Here is a 24,081-nt window from a genome sequence, read left to right on the forward strand (position 1 = left end):
CCAGCACTTTGGGAGGCCGAGGCGGGCGGATCACGAGGTCAAGAGACCGAGACCATCCTGGCTAACACGGTGAAACCCCGTCTCTACTAAAAATACAAAAAATTAGCCGGGCATGGTGGCGGGCATCTGTAGTCCCAGCTACTCGGGAGGCTGAGGCAGGAGAATGGCGTGAACCCGGGAGGCGGAGCTTGTAGTGAGCCGAGATAGCGCCACTGCACTCCAGCCTGGGCGACAGAGCGAGACTCCGTCTCAAGAAGAAGGAGAAGAAGGAGAAGGAGAAGGGAAAAAAGAATCCTCATCATTAATGCAAGTGGAAGGAAACTCTTCACCAAAGAATTGATCACATCATGAAAGGTGAAATCATTACGGAATTGATTGCTTAAATATATAATTTGAATCTGGATTTAAAAATAATAAATGTAAGTTTTTTCTTTAAAAAAAAAAAAGTCCATTGGTTAAATTCAGCTTGAATCCTTTGCCACTACATCAAGAGCTAACAGTTCAACAACTGATCTCCACAACCTCCCACCTCATTTCCTTTCTCAGTCCAGGTAGCAGGAAAATGGAAAAAAAAAAAATGATTTTTTTTTTCCAAACACTTTGTCAGTTTCCCCAGCGGTCACCTTTGAAAAGGGAAAAATGTCTGAAAATAGACAAAGCTGAATATAAATATCATTTAATTCCCCCCACACAGACAGCCTCCGCTCCTGTGAGGGCGTGGGGAAAAGGCAGTGGAAGAGGGGGTCTAGGGAGGAGGAAGAGGCGGGAGGTGCGGCGGGGGCACAGGTGACGCTCCTCCCGCCTGCCTAGCAGAGCTCCAGGCGCACATCCGCAGTCAGCCAGCTCGCGCGCGCCTCCAGGAGCGAGGATGGAGAGGCTGGTGAGCGGGGCCGGGGCTTGGGAAGGAGGGCGCAGGGCGGGCGATGTTGAGCCGGTGGCCCTGGGGCGGGCGGCGAGTGGAAGGCGCGGAGCTTCGGCTCTCGCCACAATCTGGTCCGGGGACTAGATCAGCGGTGTTGATGGCAGCGCTTTTCTCTAAGCGCTTTATCTTGCTGAGAAGCGGATTTTGCCTTCCAAAGGGTGGTTTACAGGCAGCTGCTGGCGTCCAGATTCTCCATTCCAATTGCCTGAAAAAAAGATGCACCAGGCCGGGACTCCGGGGGCTCTTGATCCGCGCTGACGAAGCTGGCGCATCCTCCGGGCAGGCTCGGCTCGGCTCACTGGCTCCAGCTCCCAAAGCTGGGGAGGCACAGCCTATCTTAAACTGCCCCCAAAAGGGAAGGAGAAATGCTGTATTGGTTCCATATTGGCACCAAAAGCTGCGGCGGAGATACAGATTTCCAGGCTCGCTTTCTCCGGGAGAGCTCCTGCGTCTCCTCTTTGTTATGCAGCCCCTTTCTCCCTCCTAGCCCTTGCCTGGGGGAAGCCATGAAGGATCAGTTAAAGCTGAAGCTACACTTGAGAGAGCTGAAATGCTCTGTGATCATAATGCTTTGAAGGGTTAACCCCGGGTATCTAGAGAAACAGACATTTTGTTTATTCGGAACCAGCTTACAAGACAAAAAACGGAGAAGGTTTTCATATATCCCATTGGTATATGAAATCCAAATACAATGATATTGGTATAAGAATCCAAATACAATGAATGCCTCAAGATAATTTTTTCATGTATGGTTTGTTGGCAAGACCACATAGCCAATGATTTCACTGTCTTTCTTAACAAAGGAGAATGGTGGTCTGTGAGCTACGGTCTACTGCAAGCTAGATGCTGTTAATCTTCTTTGTAACTATCCTTCTAAAAACGAATTATTACCTCGTTTTACACATAAACAGGCGGAAAGGCTGATATTTCCAAGTCCTTGTGACTACATGTGGGGTAATGTGGATTTGGACATAGAAACTTGCTGAGGAAGAGGCATGAATAGGGGCAATATAGCTACCAGGTGGGCAGCTGTCTGGTAAGACCCAGGTTTTTGTGAACCCTGGACTGCATGGCAAGGGTTATAAGTGGGCTTCTTTGTTTTCAGGACTGTAGTTCCCCCTATATGATTTGATCGATTAATTTTTTTAGCTACCTAACACGTATTGGCATTTACTATAACCTAGGCTCTATACTAAGTGCTTTAATTGCCTAATTCTCATAATAACTATGTGAGATAAGAGCAACATTTATTTAGTGCTTATTTCTACTGGCAGTATTCTAGGAGCTTTATATACTACTTCATTTAGTCTTTTTAACCATTAGATTGGTACTATTACTTTTCCGGAGTCTCAGAGAGGTAAAATGATTTCTTTTGCTCACAAATCTAGTATTTGTTTTAGCCCCGGTCACCTCCCTGTAAATATATAAATACTGTTGTTTTCAGATTGGTCGTATTTTCAGTTATTCTGCACAGACTCAAGGAAAAAAAACCTGTAAAATAAAAATACGTGTCTATTTAAGAGTAAGGCTTTCCTTCTGATTTCCTTTGCCTCAATCACTGTGTTTTGTTTCTTAACATTGCTGGCTCCCAGTCCACAATATATGGTTTGGTATGTATCTGCTTTCTCTCTTGTCCTAAAACACAGATTTTCTCTATGAGAGCTTGTCCATTCTGCATTCTTCATCATGGCCTCTGGTAGAGCCTGGATTTCCACGTCAGAGAAGCCTAATGGTTTAAAAAATATCACATAGAATTGGAATGCCAGTATCTGTCTCCACAATTGCCTTAGCTGAAAATAAAACAAAATGTGTTGGGTGGGCACTGGCAATGGAGCCTGAGGAAATATTTGGCCTGATTTTTTCTGACTTTCCTAGATAATTAGATAGGATGGAACAGTCTCAGTAATACTGAGAAAATTATCGAGTTATATATTTTTTTCACTTCAAAACCAAAGCCTTTGTGAGTATAATACCCAGCAGTGGATGGGCAGGGTGAGCAGATCTTTGTAGGCTGTATGTATTCAGGCAGCTGAACCATCTTGGGTTTCTCAAAGAGCAGTGACTATGTTATTAGTCTTAGACCTATGAAGACAGGAAGAGAAGTCACAAGGAAGGGATAGCATGCTTATGGTATGCTTGGGTATCGAATAATAAAATATATCTGCAAAGAATAATTTGTCCTAATGGCACCTTCAGATGATATAATCTTGAATTCTCTGTAGCCTTAGAGATGTAAGGAAAAAGCAACTTACATCACAAAGATCAGTATTACTGTGTACTATGATGCCACTGCATGGGGTCCAGGATGAGAGTCTAAGTGATTGGTTCTCTCTAGCTGAAGACAAGAAGACACTCAGGTATGTGGCAGCACTTGGGATAGGCCACAGGGCGGCGAGACATCATTCCTTCCAGGACATCTATCCTGAAAGATCCATCAGGAATACTGTGATGGAGATAGTGATGGAGACTCCTTGTCTCTGGCAGTTAGAGTGAGTGCTGAAGAAGAGCCCTTTTCCAGCAGGCCAGTCTCTAACATGATCTTGGGTCTTCACCCAGACCATGACAGCTCTGGTGCTCAACACACACAACCACCTCCAGGGTACAAGTTGGCCCCAAGAGAGCTGAGACAATATTGGCTCCAATTTTTATCATCTCATTGATCTCAAACCACAGACTCTGACCAGGACAATTGGGGGCCCTCTCCTTACAGCTACACTCCTAGGAAAGACCACCATCAATGATTACCAGGTAATTTTCTACCCCTACCTATGAAGGGACTTGGTTAGTAACTTCTCTTGCTAGAGGAAAAATGAAGCTTATTATATAAGATTAATGTTTGTGAAACACCTGTTATTTGGAATTGGTTTGGTACTTCCTCTTGAAATTTCCCTCATTAAGTTTAGGTCATGGCTGTTTCATAAGGAAAGAAAAGGGCATGTATTGACTGGAATTAAAATTAACAAATCCATTGAGTAGGAGGATATTAAAATTGAGTGGCTCCCATTGGACAGGAAAAGGAAGAGAAATCCTTGTGGCAGGTAAAGGAGGAGAGATTTAGATCCTTGAGAACTCCATTCCCCGACCCGCTGCTCCTGAGCCCACAGGACGAAGGCCATCACAAGACAATAAAAATCCCAGAGAAATTGAAAGGCAAACAGAAAGACCCAGCTTGGAGGGATAAGGAAAATGAATTCCAGCAGGGAAGTCATTGTATCTAAAAGGAATGGCAAAAATAGGGCTTAGTTAAGGCAAACACTGAGAATGAGGGGATGGGATTCCCACAGGTAGAATACCACCCTTTAGCAATGATCCTGACCCTAAAGCAAGGTCATTTAAGTGATTATGGGCCAATATTCTAGAAATCAGCTTCAAATTATAGTAGCAACAGATGGGGCTAAACAGGAGCCGATAAGAACATACAACTTCAGAAAGGGATGCCCATGATGGGTTTATTAAGGAAAAAGTGGTCAGGACATCCCGCTAAAGCAACAGGATTCAGTGGATATTGAGGTTCTTGGGGGGCAATGAGACAGGCACCAAGAGACCACTACTTTATGGAAGACTATGATCATACTGCTAAATACCATAAAAGAATAGACAGAGCCAAATAAGAGACTGTTTCTAATGAAACAAGCAGACAATGTCCCAACCTCAGGAATTTAACTCAGTCTGAGAAAGAACAGTAGTTTCAAAACTGTCAAGTCTGCTTTAGTGCTATAATTTTTTTCACTGACAAGAGAGAATGAAAGACTGATAGCTGGGGGAGTGGCGGGGGGTGAGGGGTGTTGACAGGTAGTAAGCATGCTGGAAACAGTGTCTGAAGGTGTGGGGTATATGGTGGGTATATTTGGGAAGTAGTCATTTTCTCTCAAACTGGAAAGCAGATGGGTGTGTTCAGACAAGATCTGGAAGCTGTGGCATGGCAGACAAAGGGAGATGGGACCCCTTTGGCACTGGAGGAAGAGGCTTGAATCTTCTTGGAGCACTAAAAGTTCCAAAAGACCTAAGCAGAAAATGCTTCCGAAGAGGAGGATCTGTGTGGCAAGATGACTGTAATCAGGCTCATAAAAGTAAGACCTTACATAAATACAAGTGAGGGGGAAGACATTTCATGTAGGAGGAATGGCTCAAGCAAAAATACCAAGGCGGGAAATTGCGTGGTGCGTTTAGAAGTAGAAAAGGCTAGCTGGCAGGGAGGGGATACATAGGAAGGCAATGGAAATGAATTTGCAAGAATGAAAACAGGCTAAGAACTTTGAACAATTTTCTCTAGATAGTTAGGGGCTATAGAAGAGGATGGCATCTTGTACAAAGAGGAATTTAAGGAAAATTAATCTGTCAATAGTGTGTAAATACATAAGCTGGATAGTAAACTTAACTAAGTTAGGGACTATATCTGCCTTATGCACCATTGTCTCCAAAGTACCTACCATAGTGCCTGGCATGAAGTCAGACTCAATAGAGATGATTAATAATAGAATAAATTAAAGAAGTATAGTTGTCCCTTGGGGTCCATGGGGGCTTTGTTCCAAGACCCTCACAGATACCAATTGGTGGATGGTGCAAGTCCCTTATATGAAATGCTGTAATATTTGCATATAACCTATGCATATCCTCCCATATATATAAACTCATCTCTTGATTATTTATAATTTTAATACAATATAAATTCTATATAAATAGTTCTTATGCTGTCTTATTTAGGCAATAATGACAAAAATCTGTGTTTGTTCAGTGCAGATGCTTTTTTAAAAAATATATTTTCCATCTGTGGTTATCTGAATCCACGGATACAGAACCAACAGATACGGTGGGCCAACTATATGGGCAAAAGTTCAGTTCCAATAGAAGACAAGACTACTGCACAAAACACCTAGTGTTATGAGCTGAGACTAGGGTGGTAAAGAACAGACACTTCACATGGGTACCAAGGAACAGACACTTCACATGCGAGAATCTAATGTGTAAAGTGACTAATTCCATATCTAGGTAGGGGAAAAATGATTCATCCTGGATGACTTGAGTGCCTGGGAGATAAAAGTACAAAAAAGTAGCTGTTTTGGGTAAAATGACGATTAATTTGATGTTATTCATAAATTTAATTATTCATCATTCCTTCATGTTTTTTTTATTCAACTGACAGCATCTTAGGCAGAAGGAAAGAGAAAAGAACTAATGTAGGAAATAGCTTGGTAATTTCAAGTCATTGAAAGAATGGTGAAGTGGAGCTTGGTGTTCAAGGTGGAAAGCACAGTGACATGAGATTGGGTAGCATGTTTGTAGGTGCTGAGCTGCAGGTAGTGACAGATGGGGTCATGCTTTATTACTAGCAGAGCTTCTAGACAATGACTCAATGGCTTTCAGAGATTCCTTGGCTCTGTGGAAACCGGTTTAAATGCTTTTTAAAAACAGCTTCAAAATTGAATTTAACATATTGTTGCAGGGCAATGAAGCAGGGATTGCTGTGTGAATAGCAGTTTGGTAATTCCTCACAACAATGATTTGGTCATAGGCAATAACAATGTACTTTTGTGACGATGTGTCAAAATTTTTAAACCAACAAAACTTTATACATAGGGGAGGCAAGATAGTGTGGTAATTATGGTTATGAGCTCTGAAACCAGACTGCCTGGGCTTAAATCCCTTCTCTGTCACTTCACAGCTGTGTGACCTTGGGCAATTTACTTAACTTCTCTGTGCCTCATATTCTTTATTTTGAAAATGATGATAATAATAGTGCTTCCTATATAGATTATATGAAATATTGGATGAAATGCTTTATCTCAAGTGCTAAGAACAGTGCCTAGTACATAATAAATGTTCAATAAATGTTAGCATTAGTGGTTTAGTAACCTTATGCAAAATATAAGTTGGAGTATTATTTTAATGTATCATCTGGTGTGATTTTTTATTCCAGTACTTTATTTTTGTCCTCTGGTCTTTCAAGTCAGACAATTAAGCTTCCATTGCCTTAGAGAAGGAATACTAAGCAGAAAATAAATTTTAGTTTCAAAAGCCAAAATTTTGCAATACCAAGAGCCTTGGCATTCCAGTTTCAAAAGACTAAATGCTAAAAGACCAAGGATATAATGTTCATGCTAGAAAGGGTTGATTGGATGAATGCAGAGTGATGGAGGAACTAGCTTTTCTGGCTCAGGGAGATAAATATTTTGTAGGCTGGGAGAGCAAAATGGGACTGATTGATGTCTATGCTCAGATACCAGTTTGCATCCCCAAAATAAGGCCCTGTGTCCAGGCCCCAGACATGGGAAAGTTCAGGAGAGTAGAAAATAGAACCTGCAAGTAGTTGTTGAGATCCAAGAAAAAAAATAATACCTGTGTCTCACAGTCCCCTAAAGGGACTGTAGGAAGCAGCATGCTTGTCCATCATGGCAAGTGAACAGTAAAACAGAGATGGATTGATACACAGGAATTTAGGCAGAAAGCCTTGTAGAATTTTCTTTCATCCAGCACAAGGGGAACCCAGGGACAGCCTGGAAGAACATGAGCAAGCACCAGTTCATCTTGTGAGCAATAATTGCACAAACTAATGACAGTGATGACTTGAGGGGAACACAGCCATTTTAGCCAATGCTAGCATAATAGATGGTTGTAATCAATGATTAGCAGTCCTGTCTCATAGCTGGGCATTTTGTGAACCCCCAGGAATGCAGACGCAATGCGAGAGATTGGGACAATTATGGGTTATTGTGGTGGTGAGAGACCGAATTGACAGAGATTATGCAACATTGACTGGAAGTAAATTCTTATCTCCAGTTGGAATAGTAACATGAAATAAAAATAAAGTTCAGTTAAAAACAGATAAAAGTTACATTTTTTAATCATCTCTATTATGAAAAATAGAAATATAGAAAAAATAAAGGAAAAAGTTACATTTCTTTCCTTTGCCCCTTAGTATGAACATACGTACAGACCAGATGAATGGATCCATGGCACTATTGCAGAGAAAAGTTCAACTGCCTCTACCCTGACTTATCATTTTATAGAAGGATGATGCCCAGAATAACATTATCTTAAATACTCCCAAGATTTATAAGAAGGCCGAGGATTTCTGCCCAGACACATGAAAATAAGGCAGCGAAGGAAAAAATTAAAGCCAGTACTGCTTTTTAAAACATGCAGTTTATATGTAAGACTTGCAGAGTTAAAATCAACGTCAACAAAATTCAAGGCAGTCAAATAATGTTCTTGAAAAGTGGTTACTCTCTGAGTTACATTTTTAACATTAACAGACATGGATTTTTTGGGAAGTGGATGCTGTATAACATTTGTATTCTCAGCATTTTCTGTATTTATTTAAGCCAGTTTGTTTTCCCCAGTGATCCTATGTCTTTGAGACCTCGCTCTTGACAATGGTGGCTTCAGGAGCAAGGCCCCAAATTGCCAGGCATTGCTATTGTGTTGAAGCCACGCTGCTGCTTTTCCCTCCTCATATCCTGAGCATGCTTTGTTATTTCTTCCATTTATAACCTCTAGTTCTGCTCCCACAAAACCAAAATTCTCTGGGGGGTAAAAACTTAGCTACAACATTCCCTGAAATAGCGATTAGATTGAAGCTTCCTTGGATTTGTCCAAATCCAAACCCCCATTTCTGTACTTTGCTTTCTGTCTTCAGGTGATCAGGATGCCCTTCTGTCATCTGTCTACCTACAGCCTGGTTTGGGTCATGGCAGCAGTGGTGCTGTGCACAGCACAAGGTAAAGAAACTCAATTCCCCTGCTTGGAGACTAGCAAACACAATTTCTGGGGTGAAGACATTTAGCCAGTATTGTTTGTGCTGTGCTGGTTCCATTTGTCTGCATGAATTATTTAAGCATGTAATCTGCCTGGAGGAGTGGACGTGGTTCTTTTCTGCTTTCCACACTTTTGTTTTCGATGTAGAAGCACACTTTGATATTTAGAAGCCGTTTCCATAGTAGATGAACCAGACTTATGAAAAAATCCTCCATTTTAAAATGTCATTTTTCACTTACTGAATTGAATTACAAATAATGATTTCCTCTGTTTTTAAATATATGGGAATGCTTGAATTCAATCTTTTTGGAAAGTAATCTGGCAGTAAGCCTTAAAATTGGGTGTGTTACCTTTTTACAGAAAAATGTAGAAAACAATGAAATGTAGATGTTATATAGGCTCATATTATCTGTTGTATAACAAATTTGGTTGTGCCATCTACTTATCTACCGAAGTTCCTAGCTCTTCCTCCTCAGTTCCTTGGGAGGCCACACTCACTTTACCACTGGCCTTTTCATCACTTGCAGTGTGATGTTGCTCAGCATCAGCCTCCACAGATGTGGGTGATGCTGGTGAAGATCAGATGGGCTTCATGCCCATCTCCAACTCTGGTCCACAACATTCATCACAGGACTTATCAACTGACCAGAGGAATCTAAGTGAGATTCCATAGAGGTAGGAAAGAATTGTAAATTTCCCCTAAACGATTTCTTCCATAGTCAAAAAGAAAAAAAAAAAAAAACTCATCTAAGAGTTGAACTCTAGTTTTGAGTTCCCTTTCACTCTGCCTTCTAAAAGCAGTAATTTCTTCAAATCTCTGGTCTGCAAAATCTCAACAAACTTTCAAGAAGTCTCAATCCTAGCAACAGATAGTTTCCCAGAACTTTTCACATCTTCCAAGAATATACATCATTTAGTTTTGAATCATGCAATACTCAGGGGTTCCAGCCTGTATTTGTTATACCCATCTTTCATTCCCTGATATTGTGGGGGAGTTGCTTGTTTGCTCAGCCTTCTTTTTTTTTCTACTTATACTTGTCAACATTTTATCCAGATTAGCAGTCTTTAAAAACAAGTCTGGATGCTTGTGATCAAGTTTACATTTTGTGTACCATTTTATTAGTGTCTTTATCTTTATTAATTCACTGCAATATTTGAAAGGGAGGGTAGGAGGTTTGGAAGTAAGTGTATTCATTTTTAAGTATCTCTTCTTTTCTATTAAATGTTGCTAGAATTAAATGTTTCTCTGAGAACTGTCCTTTCTTTCTTTCTTTCTTTCTTTCTTTCTTTCTTTCTTTCTTTCTTTCTTTCTTTCTTCCTTTCTCTCTCTCTTTCTATGAAATTTCACTCTGTCACCCAGGCTGGAGTGCAGTGGCACAGTCTCAGCTCACTGCAACCTCTGCCTCTCGGGTTCAAGCAATTCTCCTGCCTCAGCCTCCTGAGTAGCTGGGATTACAGGTGCCCGCCACCACACCTGGCTAATTTTTGTATTTTTAGTAGAAACAGGGTTTCACTTTGTTGGCCAGGTTGGTCTCAAACTCCTGACCTCAAGTGATCCACTCGCCTCGGCCTCCCAAAGTGCTGGGATTACAGGCGCGAGCCACTGCACCAGGCATGTCTTACCCATTTCTATAGATTTTTAACATATTATGTTCTCATTGTCATTCAGTTATAATAATTTATGATTTTTTCTATGCTTTCCGGTGTACCTAAGATTTAAAAGAAGTATGTAAATTTCTAATTTTATTGTATTATGAACGGTGTTCAAGGCCATACATAGGGTAGCAACTTTTTTGTAGCCTATTTTGAGTTCAATTTGGAGGAATGTTTTATGTGTGTTTTGAAAAGATTATACATCCTTTCTTTGAGTAAAGTGTGTGTGTCTGTGTGTGTGTGCGTCTTATGATATCTTTATTCATTTAGTATGAGTTATTGGGTTTGTAAAGTTTATTATTTCTCTTTCGTTGTATTGACTTTCTCAAAAGTTTGGCTATTTGTTATTATGTTGAGATTTTCCATCAAATAATCTATCATAGTATGAGTTGCTAATATTGGAGAAGGGAAGAAATTTATATTTATACACACACAGAGAGAGAGATCTACATACATATAAAGTATATAGTGTATATAATATAAACATATAAAACATTGATAATATTAAATACCTAAAGTATATATATAAATATATATTGTTTTTCAAATTTTCTTTTCTTTGTGACATGGACTTACCTTGTCACCCAGGCTGGAGTACAGTGCTGTGATCATTGCTCACTGCATCCTTGAACTCCTGGCCTTAAGCAATCTTCCTGTCCTATGCTCCTGAGTAGCCAGGACTACAAGTACATGACGCTACGGGTGGCTAATTTTTACATTTCTTGTAGAGATAAGGGTCTCATCTCTTGCCCACGCTGATCTTGAACTCCTGGCCTCAAGTGAGTCTTCTACTTTGACTTGCCAAAGCACCAGGATTACAGGCATCAGCCACTGTACCTGGCAGTTTTTCAAATTTCCTATTTAACTTTTTTCCTTTAACAATTGTTTAAATATATTAAATTGAAGGTTCTCGGTATGATTGTGAATTTAAATTTTTTTCTTTGTAATTCTATTAGTTTTGCTTTATATATTTCGGAGTTATGTTGTTAGGTGCATAAAGGTTTATGATTACTATAATAGATCTGATTTTAGATTGTTCCTTTTATCATTTTGAAAAATAATTTTTCCCTTCTTACAGTGGTTTTGTCTTCCATTCTTTTTTTTCTCTCCTTTTAGAAGTCTTACTGAACTGATTTTGGAACATTTAAGTCTACTTATTGAATTTTTCCTTAATCCCTTCCATATCATTATCTCTTTGTGCTACATTCTAGAATAATTTCATGGCCTGTTCTTACTTTTTACTAATTTACTCTTCAGTAGCATCTATTTTGCTAAGTCAGCCAATCTGTTGCAATTTTATATTCCTCATTTTCTATATCTCTAATTTCTACTATTCATAATGCTTTTATTATGCTTTTATTACACTTATATCATCACATGTATTCATGTCAAAGTATTTATTGTCTTATGACATCTTTATTCATTTTGTATGAGTTATTGGGTTTGTAAAGTTTATTATTTCTCTTTCATTGTATTGGCTTTCTCAAAAGTTTGGCTATTTGTTTTTATGTTGAGATTTTCCATCAAATAATGTATGATGGTATGAGTTGCTAATATTGAGGAAGGGAAGAAATTACCACCACAGCATTTAGTGAAAGCAGAGGGTGTGTAAATTATTATTTGTGTGCCAAAGCTTCAAGATCCTCCAGAACATTGTCCCATAAATCTCTTTACCTATGTTCCTATATACACTCTTGCTTCCTGGAGGCAGACACCTCTGTTCCACCTGCTTCCTTTGTAGATTGTGTATGTGTGTGTGTTTGTGTGGAATGCATAGGGCTGCTCCATCTTCTTTACTTACAGTGGTCACTCTGCCTGTTATCCTTTGGCCTTTTCCTGCTCTTTGCTTCTACTTCTCCAAGCATGGACAAGATTGGTGAAGCTGCTATCCTACCTGGCAGTTTACATCTTCAATCTCATTGTACCTACTTCGCAGCTTACACAGATCATTCACAATTTCTTGTAACTGAGAGTTGCTCTCTTGTTTTTCTACTCTGCTACTATTCTTTAAAGATTGAACAAACATACTTGAACCTATATATTTCTCTGGCATCACGTAGGAATGTAAATAAATGTTTTCTTTTTTGCATTTTCTCTCTCTTTTCTATATTTGACATCGAATATACATTTTATTTATAATCAGGAAAAAGTGTATGTGTGTTACAGTCTTTAAATATAAATGTTCTTTTATGATTCCATAGTGCAAGTGGTGACCCAGGATGAAAGAGAGCAGCTGTACACACCTGCTTCCTTAAAATGCTCTCTGCAAAATGCCCAGGAAGCCCTCATTGTGACATGGCAGAAAAAGAAAGCTGTAAGCCCAGAAAACATGGTCACCTTCAGCGAGAACCATGGGGTGGTGATCCAGCCTGCCTATAAGGACAAGATAAACATTACCCAGCTGGGACTCCAAAACTCAACCATCACCTTCTGGAATATCACCCTGGAGGATGAAGGGTGTTACATGTGTCTCTTCAATACCTTTGGTTTTGGGAAGATCTCAGGAACGGCCTGCCTCACCGTCTATGGTGAGAATCTCTGAGAATCATTGTCTGTGTCTGGAAATACTATTTGCAAGAATGTTTGGAATATAGCCGTAGTGCCCAGTTTTTCAGGATTTTAACCACAGAAAGGGTCATGAGAAGATAGCCTTTCATGTCTACTATAGCTGTGTTTATGATTATTTGGAGAGTTCATGGGGCTACACTGAGTTCTTTGGCTGGAGCTATCTTTTCTCTGAGGGATCCTGCTGTCAACAGGAGAAATTTGAGGACCATGGTGAGGGCAACAAGTTCTCCATAAGCAGTGATATGATTCAGACCTGGCTTTGCCACTAGCAATCATGCGACCCTAGAAGGGTCCTATCCACTCTCCACTGGAGTTTCATTGTCTGGACAATAAGTGTGAAATAGATCATTTCTAGGGTCACTTACAACTTCAACTTTTTGGATCTAAGGACAGAGCCAGATTGGACTAGCCTTGAGCCAGTTATGATTGTCCTTCTCATTTTGCTTGGGGAGATAGCTCTTTCAGGATTGATAAGGGCACATAGAGCAGAGCCTTTTCATACCTGAAATGATGCCAACTAAAGATATAACTGGGCAAGAGCATTCTTTTAAAATCCAAGAGGCTTAGTTTGATGAGATTCTTCTTAACTGACACACAGCTGAGATGAAAGATTACGAAGTGAGAATAAGAGATTACTTTGGAGCATGGCACACATGACAGTAGTTTTAGGGAGTAGAGGACAAACTTATGGTTATTAGGAATATTAAGGTGAGAGTTTACTCATGCCAATAATATTGCCCACAGGGAAGAAAAGGCTTAGTAGATGAGAATGCAAGGGAGACAGGACAATGCCAAAAGAAATTTCTTTTACTTATTTTGCCTATAATGAGTCCTCTCTGTAGAATCTTATGTCATTTCTTTCTTGATTTCCACTTCTTTCATTCTCTCTTTTTCTGTTTCTCCTCCCTGTCTCCTTCCTTCCTTTCCTCCCTCTCTGCCTTCCTTTCTTCTTTCCTTCCTCCTAATTTTTCTTTTTTTCTTGTGTCATATTTTTCTCATTTCTGTTCCTTTTTATTCTCTTCCTCTTTTCCTCACCTTTCTTTCTCTTAGTCTCCTTCCTTCACTCATAGACTTTTGTATTTTTTTTTCCTGAAAAGCAGATGTCTCTGAGCTTTAAAGCTAGTAATTCTGTTCTCTTCCACACTGACCTTTTCCATCCACACCTTATAACTTTCATGTAAGCCATTCTTTGATACATCATAGGACCTCAACACTCAGTCTGGCCCATCAACCATATTCATGTTTTTTCATTTTTGTTTCCCTTCTTCCAGTGCTCACAGACATTACTAATCTTAGCCAGAGCCACAGTTCCATAGCCCTACTTCCCCAACCCAGTGTCTTCTACCTGCCTCTTGAACCTATAAGCACAGTCCAGGCTTTCAGTTAGCACTGCCATTTAATTAACTTGTGGGCTCCAAAGCCAACCACAGAAAGACAAGTTTACATCTGCTTAGAAAAGAAAAATTCTATATTCCAACAAAAATGAACTCACTAGTCAGGGGATTTTCAAAAGGGTACAGGCTACAGCTGGCCTGAAAATAATTTTCTCATAAGCTAGTTATTTTTTCTTAACTTAATCAGGTGATTTCCAGTGCTCTTCCAACAGTCATTTCTTAATTTTTATGGTTATTAGCTACGAATTCCAAATTTTGGTTTTGTGTAGCTCTTCCAAAAAGGGATTTTCCAGCTCTCCTCCATGCGTCTAATTCACTGGTCCAGCTCCAAGAAGAAAATGGCTATCTCTAAGCAGTAGCCTTTCTATGGGCTCTCTGTTCCAAAACTGCCCTAGTGCCTCTGATAGGTACAGGACACATGTATGGCAGTGCTGGTTGGTGGTTATTGTCAAGCCATTTAAGAGGAATACCCAGAAGGCAGAGATGCTGCATTGCCCCTGGAAGAGAACAGAATAATTAGGACTGTTTGGGAGAGAAAAGTATCATCTGACTTCTCAATACTCTATGTCCATCTGACAAATTCTGCTACAGACAAATTACAGAAAGGGTCTTTCTCATCACAAGTTTGTACTAGGCCAGTCTCCATCCTGCAGATCAGAAAATTAGACACAAGAGGAACTGGAAAGTCCCCAGTTTGGGTAGGATATGCCATGCTATCTTTCTAGCCTCCATTATCTTTCTATAAGCATATTTCCTTCATCTCTCTGAGGAGACTGCAGGACTCAGACCAGGTGCTTAACTGATAACAGATCATATTTATTTTTTGTCCCAGTACAGCCCATAGTATCCCTTCACTACAAATTCTCTGAAGACCACCTAAATATCACTTGCTCTGCCACTGCCCGCCCAGCCCCCATGGTCTTCTGGAAGGTCCCTCGGTCAGGGATTGAAAATAGTACAGTGACTCTGTCTCACCCAAATGGGACCACGTCTGTTACCAGCATCCTCCATATCAAAGACCCTAAGAATCAGGTGGGGAAGGAGGTGATCTGCCAGGTGCTGCACCTGGGGACTGTGACCGACTTTAAGCAAACCGTCAACAAAGGTAAGAGAAAGTGAGCAAGGTGGCTGTGGTTGTGTCTGTGTGCATGCACCTGGAAGGCAGTGAATGTCCTGCAGAGGTTTTCAGCCTCTTAGCATAATCTATTTGGAGAAAGAATGGGGCAAATAAGGAAAAAACAAAACAAAACAAAAAAATTGAAGAAACAAATAAAGCAAGTTTTACTTTCATAAATGTGGTTCATTGCCCACACACCAAATGCTGTTGCTGAGATCCATTCATTTATTTATTTCTTCCACTCTACTAACATGTAATTAGGTCTGTTCTGGGCCAGACTTTCGGTTGAACATGAAAAGTGCAGCAATGAGCAAGACTCAGTCTCTAAGCTTCTAGTCTACTAGGGAATAGAGATAAATGGATGGGCAATTGTAAAACTGTGCATTACATTCTCCAGTGAGAAAGCTATGATGCACCATGGGAGGATTGGAGGTTGGGAAGGAGGGGCTCAATCTGGGGGATATTTGGAAGGTTTCCTGGAAGAAGTGACATCTGTGATGAAATCACTGTATAATCTACACTGTGAGAAAGGGACCTATCTGAAGTGCTTTCATCACCCATTTTAAAGCAAACTGCCTCCTATCCAAGTCCCTTTTTGCTTTCTTGTGTTTTTGTCTAAAGTACTGTCTCTGGGCCTCATAGATACAAGAGGTGAGAATGACAGAGGAGAGAATAAAGGGAGCAGAGATTATAAAGACAAGAAGTTTTAGCAATAATAGCCACGTCTTTTCTCTGTGTAGTTTTGAAGCACTGACTCTTGATGAAGCAGTCAGTAATAAGCCTCCTAAAAAGTATTACTCCTCTTTTTTGGAGAAATTATGAGCAATAAACTGGAAAAGCTTTCTACACCCACCTCTTTACTGCAGTGGCCTTTGGAGTCCCTGAAAACCCAGACTAATCAGAAATTGGATATTTAGGTAAATTTGGTCAAAAAGACTTGCAGTGTTGGATTTGGATATTTGTGAAGAGATCTTCAGATTGAGCCATGGCAAAGGGTATATTTCCTGGAAAAACAAGAACCTAAAAAAGAATGTCTTTTTTTTTTTCCAAGAATGCCAGATTTGACTTATGTCACTTACAGTGTTTATATACCACTTGTATAATGTTTGTTTATTCTGTGAACATTTACCAAAAATCTTCCATGCTCAAAGCATTATGTCAAGCACTGGACCTATAGAAATCAAACAAATCCCTGTCTGAGGTCTGAGGTGTTCAGTTAAATAATGATGTGACGAATCCCATTATGGAGGTATGGAGAAGACGCTAGAGACTCCCAAATCAAGGAGTTCCTCATTTGCCTTTGCATTGCAACATGACACTGAGGAACTGATATTTAGGCTGAGTTGCATTAAAGACATAGATAAGACGAAATTTAACAAAAACTTTGAGATGAGTTATCTCTGGGGGTTGAAATCATGAGATTCATGTGTCTTTCTTTGCACTTCTCTGCATTTTCTACAATTTCCTCAATAAACATGTATTCTTTTAATAGACAGTATGGCAAAGAATATGTGCTTTAGAGGCAAACAGACTTTCAACCAAACCTTGGCTATCCCATTTGTTATTCTGATTTTGATCTCAGTTAAATTCTCAAAGCCTCAGTTTTCTTTAAATCTGTTAGAAAATAATAACTCTTGGGATGTTTTGAGGATTAAATGAGATAAGTTTAAAGCTCTTATTACATAGTAGCCAGATAAAACATGTTAGCTATTACTAATATCTAAATATTATTAAAATAATATGAAGTCATACGTATAAACCTACATATGTATGTATTTAAGGGTAATTTTAACTAAAAGCTCAACTCTATTGCTTTATCACTTTTTGCCTCAACAATTTCTTCTTGTGATGTCATTTTCCTTTTTCTTTCTTCAATATCTATAGGCTATTGGTTTTCAGTTCCGCTATTGCTAAGCATTGTTTCCCTGGTAATTCTTCTCGTCTTAATCTCAATCTTACTGTACTGGAAACGTCACCGGAATCAGGACCGAGGTGAGTTGTCACAGGGAGTTCAAAAAATGACATAAATTAAATTTGATTTTTAATGACAATTTGTGAGTCATTTGAAGATATAAATAAGGGAATGGCAACAATGTGTTTTGTCTGTTGTTTCCAAAATACAGAAATGTTGATACTGTTTTAAAATGCGTCGGGGCATTTTCTTGCAATTGGACATTAAATTGGACATTTCTGCTTTTTGTTTGCTAAGATGACTTAAAAGCTAATGAAATCAAACAATGGTGATAGAACCAAAGAAAGAAGTCTGGCACCCACGCAAGGCCCTTTCCACTCATTAATGAGAAGGACAATCTCTTCTCTTTTTATAGCACTTCACAGGCCATCTGCCCATTTAAGAGACTGCAATTGTCCAATTATGATCACTCATTAAGTAGCACTTTCTGTGTTATACTCCCACGATGCCTCAAACACTGTCAGCATCATGCAAGTGATCCATACTTACAGTAACTGTGTCATGCCATTCTGCCCTTCTAGACTGTAAATTTCTCTTTATCTTTCACAACTATCACAGCATCTTATATATACCAGGGTCTGAATAAATGTTAATTTACTGAATGAACCGATTGAGGACAGAGAGAATTTTTAAGGTGATTTTTTTTTCAATTCCCTTTCTCCTATTGTAAATTCAGTACCTCATAAACGCCAGTCTAAGATATTGTGAGAAATTATAAAACAAGAGACACTATAAAGCAACAGCAGCGAGCTAGATAGAGAGGAAGAATGAAATGTCTTTGGTTTCTGTAGACAATGCATAATTTATTGAAGTGAATACAAAGCTGCAGTTTATGTTTTGTGTAATGGAAATTTGCTAGGGTGAAGGGGTGATGTGGGAGTTTCCTCCATTTCAGATGACTGAAGGATAGGGGTCAGGAAAGAAAAATAGTTGGCTTTGATAGCTATTTTAGACTTTGATTAAAAATCTCACTCATTTTTTTCCTTTCATTTTATGTTTTATAGAAATGTTTCCTTTTAGTTTTATGTTTATATTTTTATGTTTTTGTTCATGTTTCAAGTTTTTGACCACTTTATTTTGCATAATCCTCCAGATTAATTCTTGTGAATTTATAACACACACAAAAAGCCTTCAGTGTCAGTGGCCCTTTTGCAAAAGTAGGTAAAGGTATTTGTTCTGTCCAGGAGAGAAGATTACAAATCAGTTAATCTTACTGCACATAATTATAAGCCTGTGGAACTCATAAGTGCTCCACAGAATAAAATCAAAGACAGAAGTCTGTTTGATTCTACTTTATCCAGAAATTTTTCTTTTCCAATTAGGAAACTGAAGCCCAGAGAGGAAAGCTGACTTCCTTCCATAAGTTTATACAGCTTCTTAAGAGCAGGCTAGGACTAAACCCCGGTGCCCTGACCTCTGCCAAATGTTCTTCCTGTCATTACTGATGCCCCAATGTCTTGACTTGAAAGGAGCTATTGTTATCAGTTGCATTCACTTAATCTGTGCTTACTGTCTATGCCCTTTTCTTTTGGAAAGTGCAAGCAGACAAGTATAAAGTATTTAAATTCATTTTTAAAAGTCCCTCTTGGGCAAAAGTTTTATAATGCAATCTACTCAAGCCTGAGGTAAATTCTACTGGAAAGAGACATGCAAAATAATTACCCTTGTTCATTAAGCAAGTCTTGGATTTTCTGGGAAATATAGTCATTCAATGCCAATATCCGATTCTTGAAGCAAAAAGAATCAGCTTATTTCTCTGCCCAAGTTTTTCCTCACTTATGAAATAAATACCTGAACCTATGTTGACTCCTGTACGCATCAGGATTGCCATTTACTGATGATGTCTTCATGACATATGGCCAATTGCATTAATTCCTCTGAATGTTCAGTGGCATATTTTCAATGACTGGATTTTTGACTCATTTCTTTTCCATTTGTGTTGCTTATAAAAGATACCTGAGGCTGGGTAATTCATAAAGAAAAGAGGTTCATTTGGTTTCTAAAGGCTATACAAGCACAGTGCCAACATCTGCTTCTGGTGAGGACCTCAAGCTACCTCCACTAATAGCAGAAGGAAAAGGGGAGCCAGTGTGTGCAGAGATCAGATGGTGAGACAGGAAAATAAAAGAGGGTGCTGCCAGGCTGTTTTACCAGCTCTCATGGGAACTAACAGAGAGAGAACTCACTCACACCAAGGGCATTAATCAATTCCCGAGAGATCTTCCCCACTTAAACACCTCCCATTAAGCCCCACCTCTAACACCAGGGATCAGATTTCAACATAAGGTTTGCAGGATCAAGTATCCAAACTATAACAACTGATTTAGAAATTTTAACAGCCAGATAATTTGGCATCATACACTTACAGCTAGTAAAACCAAGAGTCAATTATGCTGAAGCTTAAATGCTCAGGGCTAAGAAAATACTGGTTCATTTAGACCAAACTTCAGGTTATACAAAAAGTTGGGACAAAGAAAAGAGAAAGGAAAGAAAATCATAGAAGATAGTGACACTTTTTATTTCTACCATTAACAAATTCTGATTGATATTTTGTGAGGAAGGGAAATAGTCCTACACATTTGCCTTCCAGTTGTTTTCATCCTTACTTTTCTTTTCTTTCTCTTTTTCTTTCCATCATCTGAAAACATAAAATTTCCAAATGGGCAGGAAAACATGATTGGTCCAAAATAATACAAAGGTTTTGAACTTGGTGACCTCAAAAATGGTGATGTGAACAGAAACACTAAAGTGAAGAGGTGGAACTGAGAGAGAGAGAGAGAGAGAGAGTGTTTAGAGTTTGTAGAAAAGCAAAGGAGACAGACGAATAAGTTTTTGAATTTATTGAGTGTGAGCAGACAAAGAATTATCTTCATGTAGCTGTCCAGTAGCCAATAATAAAAATCTGGTAAGTAAGGTAAGTCTGTTAAGTAAGGTCAATTCTGTGTTGGGTAAATGACCAAAACAGAAGTTTATTTTAGGTCATAATCACTACTCATTGCTCACAAATGCCTAAGCAAACTTACAGTTACTGATGTTATTTTTACGTAGAAGTTAGACGACCATTACTTTTCTTGTGATCCTGTATAATGCCAGAGAGCATGACGTTGGTCTTTTCCAACTGCGAAGTAGCACAGGCCATTTTTCTGCACCACTACTGATAGAATTATCACAGTTACTTCCCAGGAGACTACCACAGTAAGACTAATAAGATTTCAAAGAACATTCTTTTCTCTTTCATGAATCCAGCACTTTAAAACAGTAAGTGAGAAAGAATTAAAATTTCCTAGGGAAATTTTCCACCATCTCGAAATACTTCTTTCTATTAAAACCCAGTGATTTCATAAAGTTGTGCCTTTCACGTATATGACAATGTAGTTAAATTTGGAGTTGAGAATAATCTTTTATTTCTCATTAGTCAACCCACCAACAATTACATGCTTCTCAGAAACAATAAAAGAAACTTCACTTTGAAGCAGATCATCATAGACAATCACCTAATTTTTAGGCAGCTTTATTTTGTTTGGTTTGGTTTGCTTTGCTTTGCTTTGGTTGAGTCAAGGCTGCTTTGGAGAACAATAGAAAATTTAGACAATCATGTAAAATTTATATGCCAAACTTCACTTTTTTTTCAAGTACTAGCTAATCCATGTAGAAGTATGTTTTTCATCTGCATGAGCTGTATATTTATCTTGATTTCCTTCTCTTCACAATAACCTAACCTATGAATGGGTTCCTGACAATGTATAATAACAATGGCAAAGTTAATAAAACGTCATTTCCTGGATAACAGCATGTGACTTTCTCCTATTTTAAGCTTAATACTTAATACTTAATACAAACAACAAAGGTGTTCAATAAACAATTTGTGATGATGTAATTGGTCATTAGTTGAAAGGGGAAAACAAAAAATATCTGTTCACCCCTCCTGAAATAACAACCTTTGCTTTGCTCAGAAAGCACTTTTGCTTCCCGTACAAAGGCTGTATGAATGGGTAGCCCTCTGTCCGGGCTGTATGAAATAAGAACCTTTGCTTTGCTCAAAAAGTACTTATGCTTCCCTGACAGAGGCTGGATGAATGGCACTACCCAACCCCACCCCAGTATCCTCATAGTTCCAGGAGGAAGAAATGTGATGCTTTACATGAGAAAAGCGATAAAGAATCTTCATTGAACTGCTTAGATTAGTATTGCTGGGAGAAATCTTGAATTCCAAGGCTATTTTTCCGCAAAAATTTTACAAATTTTGGGTGATTTACCTATCATGCCAAGATGACATACATAATCTTATCACAAAACCCTTAGCAAACAGATTCTTAATGCCTGGACGTTCTTGCCTGGAGCTGTTCTTTGCTGTTCTCTCTAACATCTAAACCCACATGGGCATAGATGACCCAAATTTTAAGTTTCAGTCTGTATGTGGGGAACATCTCTAGGAATCAAGACATCTCAGTCTCCTGCCCAATAATTCAATGTGTATTCAGTCCTCAAATGGCGTACTCATTCCCTTGGCTTTTTGGCCATGGGGCTTTTCAAGGAGATTAGCTGTCAGTACCTGTTAGACTAATTAATGAAAAACAAAAAGGATGAGAAAATCTACCAGCTGAAAAATCCTCTAACATCTCTGCTCCTTTTGCATTTTAGTTTGCATATATCCTTTACCTAGTGTCTATTACCAGTTTGTTTTGTTTGGAACCGCTGTGCATTTCAGTAGTATAGTCACACCCATATAATAAGCTTGCCTCTAAACAGATACAAGGCACTAGCCTCTACTAACAAAAGAAGCCAACTGTATGCTATTTAAACTGGAAAAGATTGGGCCACTTAATGAAAGTACTCAACATGGCTTACAGAGGGGGAAACATCATAAATGCCGTATTAATTTTCTATTGCTTCTTTACCAAATTATCACGCACTTAGCGGCTTAAAACAACACACATGTATTATACTACAGTTCTAGAGATCAGAAGTCCAACATGGGTCTCACTGGGTTTAAAACAAGGTGTCTGCAGGGAGACATTCCTTTCTGGAGGCTCTAGGGGAGAATCCTTTTTTTCCCTCTCTCTCTTTTCCTGCTTTTAGAGACTGCCCACATTCCTTGCCTTGCATCTTCAAAACCAACAATGTCCAGTTGAGTCTTTTTCACATTGAATCACTCTAAATCTGATACATTTGTCTCCTTTTTCCTTTATAAGGATCCTTGTGATTACAATGGGCCCAACTGCATAATCCATCTCAGGGTCCTTAATTTAATCACATCAGCAAAATTCCTTTAGCCATGTAAAGTAACATATTCACAGATTCCTGGAATTAGAATATGGATGTCTTTGGGGTGCCATTATTATGCCTACCACAAATGCTAAGAGGGTGTGGGAGTGAGTTACTTAGAGGGACAGCTGTTTACTGACCTCCCAGTGGAAGCATTCTCTGTCTGTAATTCCATAGCCTTTGCTCTGTTCCTGCCAACTCTCTATCAAAGAACTTCAAAACCTGGTCAGAACCTCTGACCAGGCAAGGCTTTATTTTCCAAGATTAGATTTTGTCTCTCAAATCTGTAATGCAAAAGCATCACTTCTGCTTTCCCTTGTTTTCTATCACTAACTGTAATATTACAAAAACTTTTTTTTTCTTAGAATCTCAGTTCTTGCATATTTCCTGCTTCTCCCTATTCCTACCTTTTCACAGAGGAAGCAATTCTGACTTCCTTTGTCTTAGTCATAAACATCCCGTAAACACAAGTTCACAGGGAACTGTGAAAGTTCAAAGTGGGAAAATTATATTTATCACTATGTGTGGTGATAGTAGGCATAACCAAATTGGTCTTTCCCCACTTATCACAACGTGTTAAACTGGGAATTTCTCAGTCCCTAATACTTGCAGAATCATGTTATGAGGTCATTATAGATTTTAGGAGCCTCAATGCTTTTCATATCATTTTCAGAATTCTTCAAAATTCCCATTTATAGGCCCTAATTGATTTCAGCAGCCCATATGCAGTAGAGCAGTTCTTCCACTAACAATTTTTTTAAAGACAGAGCTAAAAATATATATATTTGAAGTATATTAAGTAGAAAAAAATGTTAGAAATATCAGGAAAAAATTAAGAAATAAAAGTATGTTCAGTACAATTTAATTTGAATAATTTTAATCTCTAAAAATAACCATATTGTAAAAAAATACAATTTCTTCTAGTAAATAAAGAACAAATGAGATTTTGTACTACAAACATGCAAGACATGTTTTGCAAAAATCACAACTTCAATGTTAAGTTCCGCATTTCATGAGGCACAATTATGGAAATTTATGAATGAGAGGCTCTTAAAAGAGAGCCTCTTGCCCTTCTCAGTATTCAAACTAGATAGAATTTCATGATGACTGACCAATGCTGCTAGTTCTGAGTCTCTGTGGACACTAGTTTATAAATACTCCAACCTTCTCCCTTTTTTATACAATAAAGAGAAATGCTAGCCTTGTGTTTTGAAAGTCCTTTAAAGAGTTCATGTTAAATACCTTTGGGATTATATACACAATTGTCTTTTAATCTTTTTTAAAACTATTACTTATTATGAATTTTTGTTTTTATTTTTTAATTGAAAACAGAAATTGTATGTATTTATGGTGTACAACATGATATTTGTATATATGTATACATTGTGGAATGGCTAAATCAACCTACTTAACATGTGCATTGCCTCACATACTT

General features: G+C 38.7%; 1 protein-coding gene across 10 annotated transcripts in view; it reads left to right on the forward strand.

The window, feature by feature from the left end:
* Positions 1–231: 231 nt before the first annotated feature.
* Positions 232–24,081, forward strand: part of CD200 (CD200 molecule) — a 30,190-nt gene continuing 6,340 nt past the window's right edge. Inside the window, exons 1-6 of one of the 10 annotated variants that reach the window (XM_016941639.4) lie at positions 818–880; positions 2,515–2,532; positions 8,559–8,640; positions 12,532–12,858; positions 15,125–15,397; positions 17,294–17,401. In XM_016941639.4, the coding sequence (XP_016797128.1) occupies positions 869–880; positions 2,515–2,532; positions 8,559–8,640; positions 12,532–12,858; positions 15,125–15,397; positions 17,294–17,401 (820 nt within the window). In that variant the 5' untranslated portion in view covers positions 818–868. Of the gene's footprint in view, positions 355–706; positions 881–2,514; positions 2,533–3,478; positions 3,671–8,558; positions 8,641–12,531; positions 12,859–15,124; positions 15,398–17,293; positions 17,452–24,081 lie in introns of those variants that run through there. The other 9 variants (XM_063806990.1, XM_016941642.4, XM_063806988.1 and 6 more) reach the window with 9 other exon arrangements.

This window comes from Pan troglodytes, chromosome 2 (assembly GCF_028858775.2).
Source record: "Pan troglodytes isolate AG18354 chromosome 2, NHGRI_mPanTro3-v2.0_pri, whole genome shotgun sequence".
Classification (NCBI taxonomy): Eukaryota; Metazoa; Chordata; class Mammalia; order Primates; family Hominidae; genus Pan; species Pan troglodytes.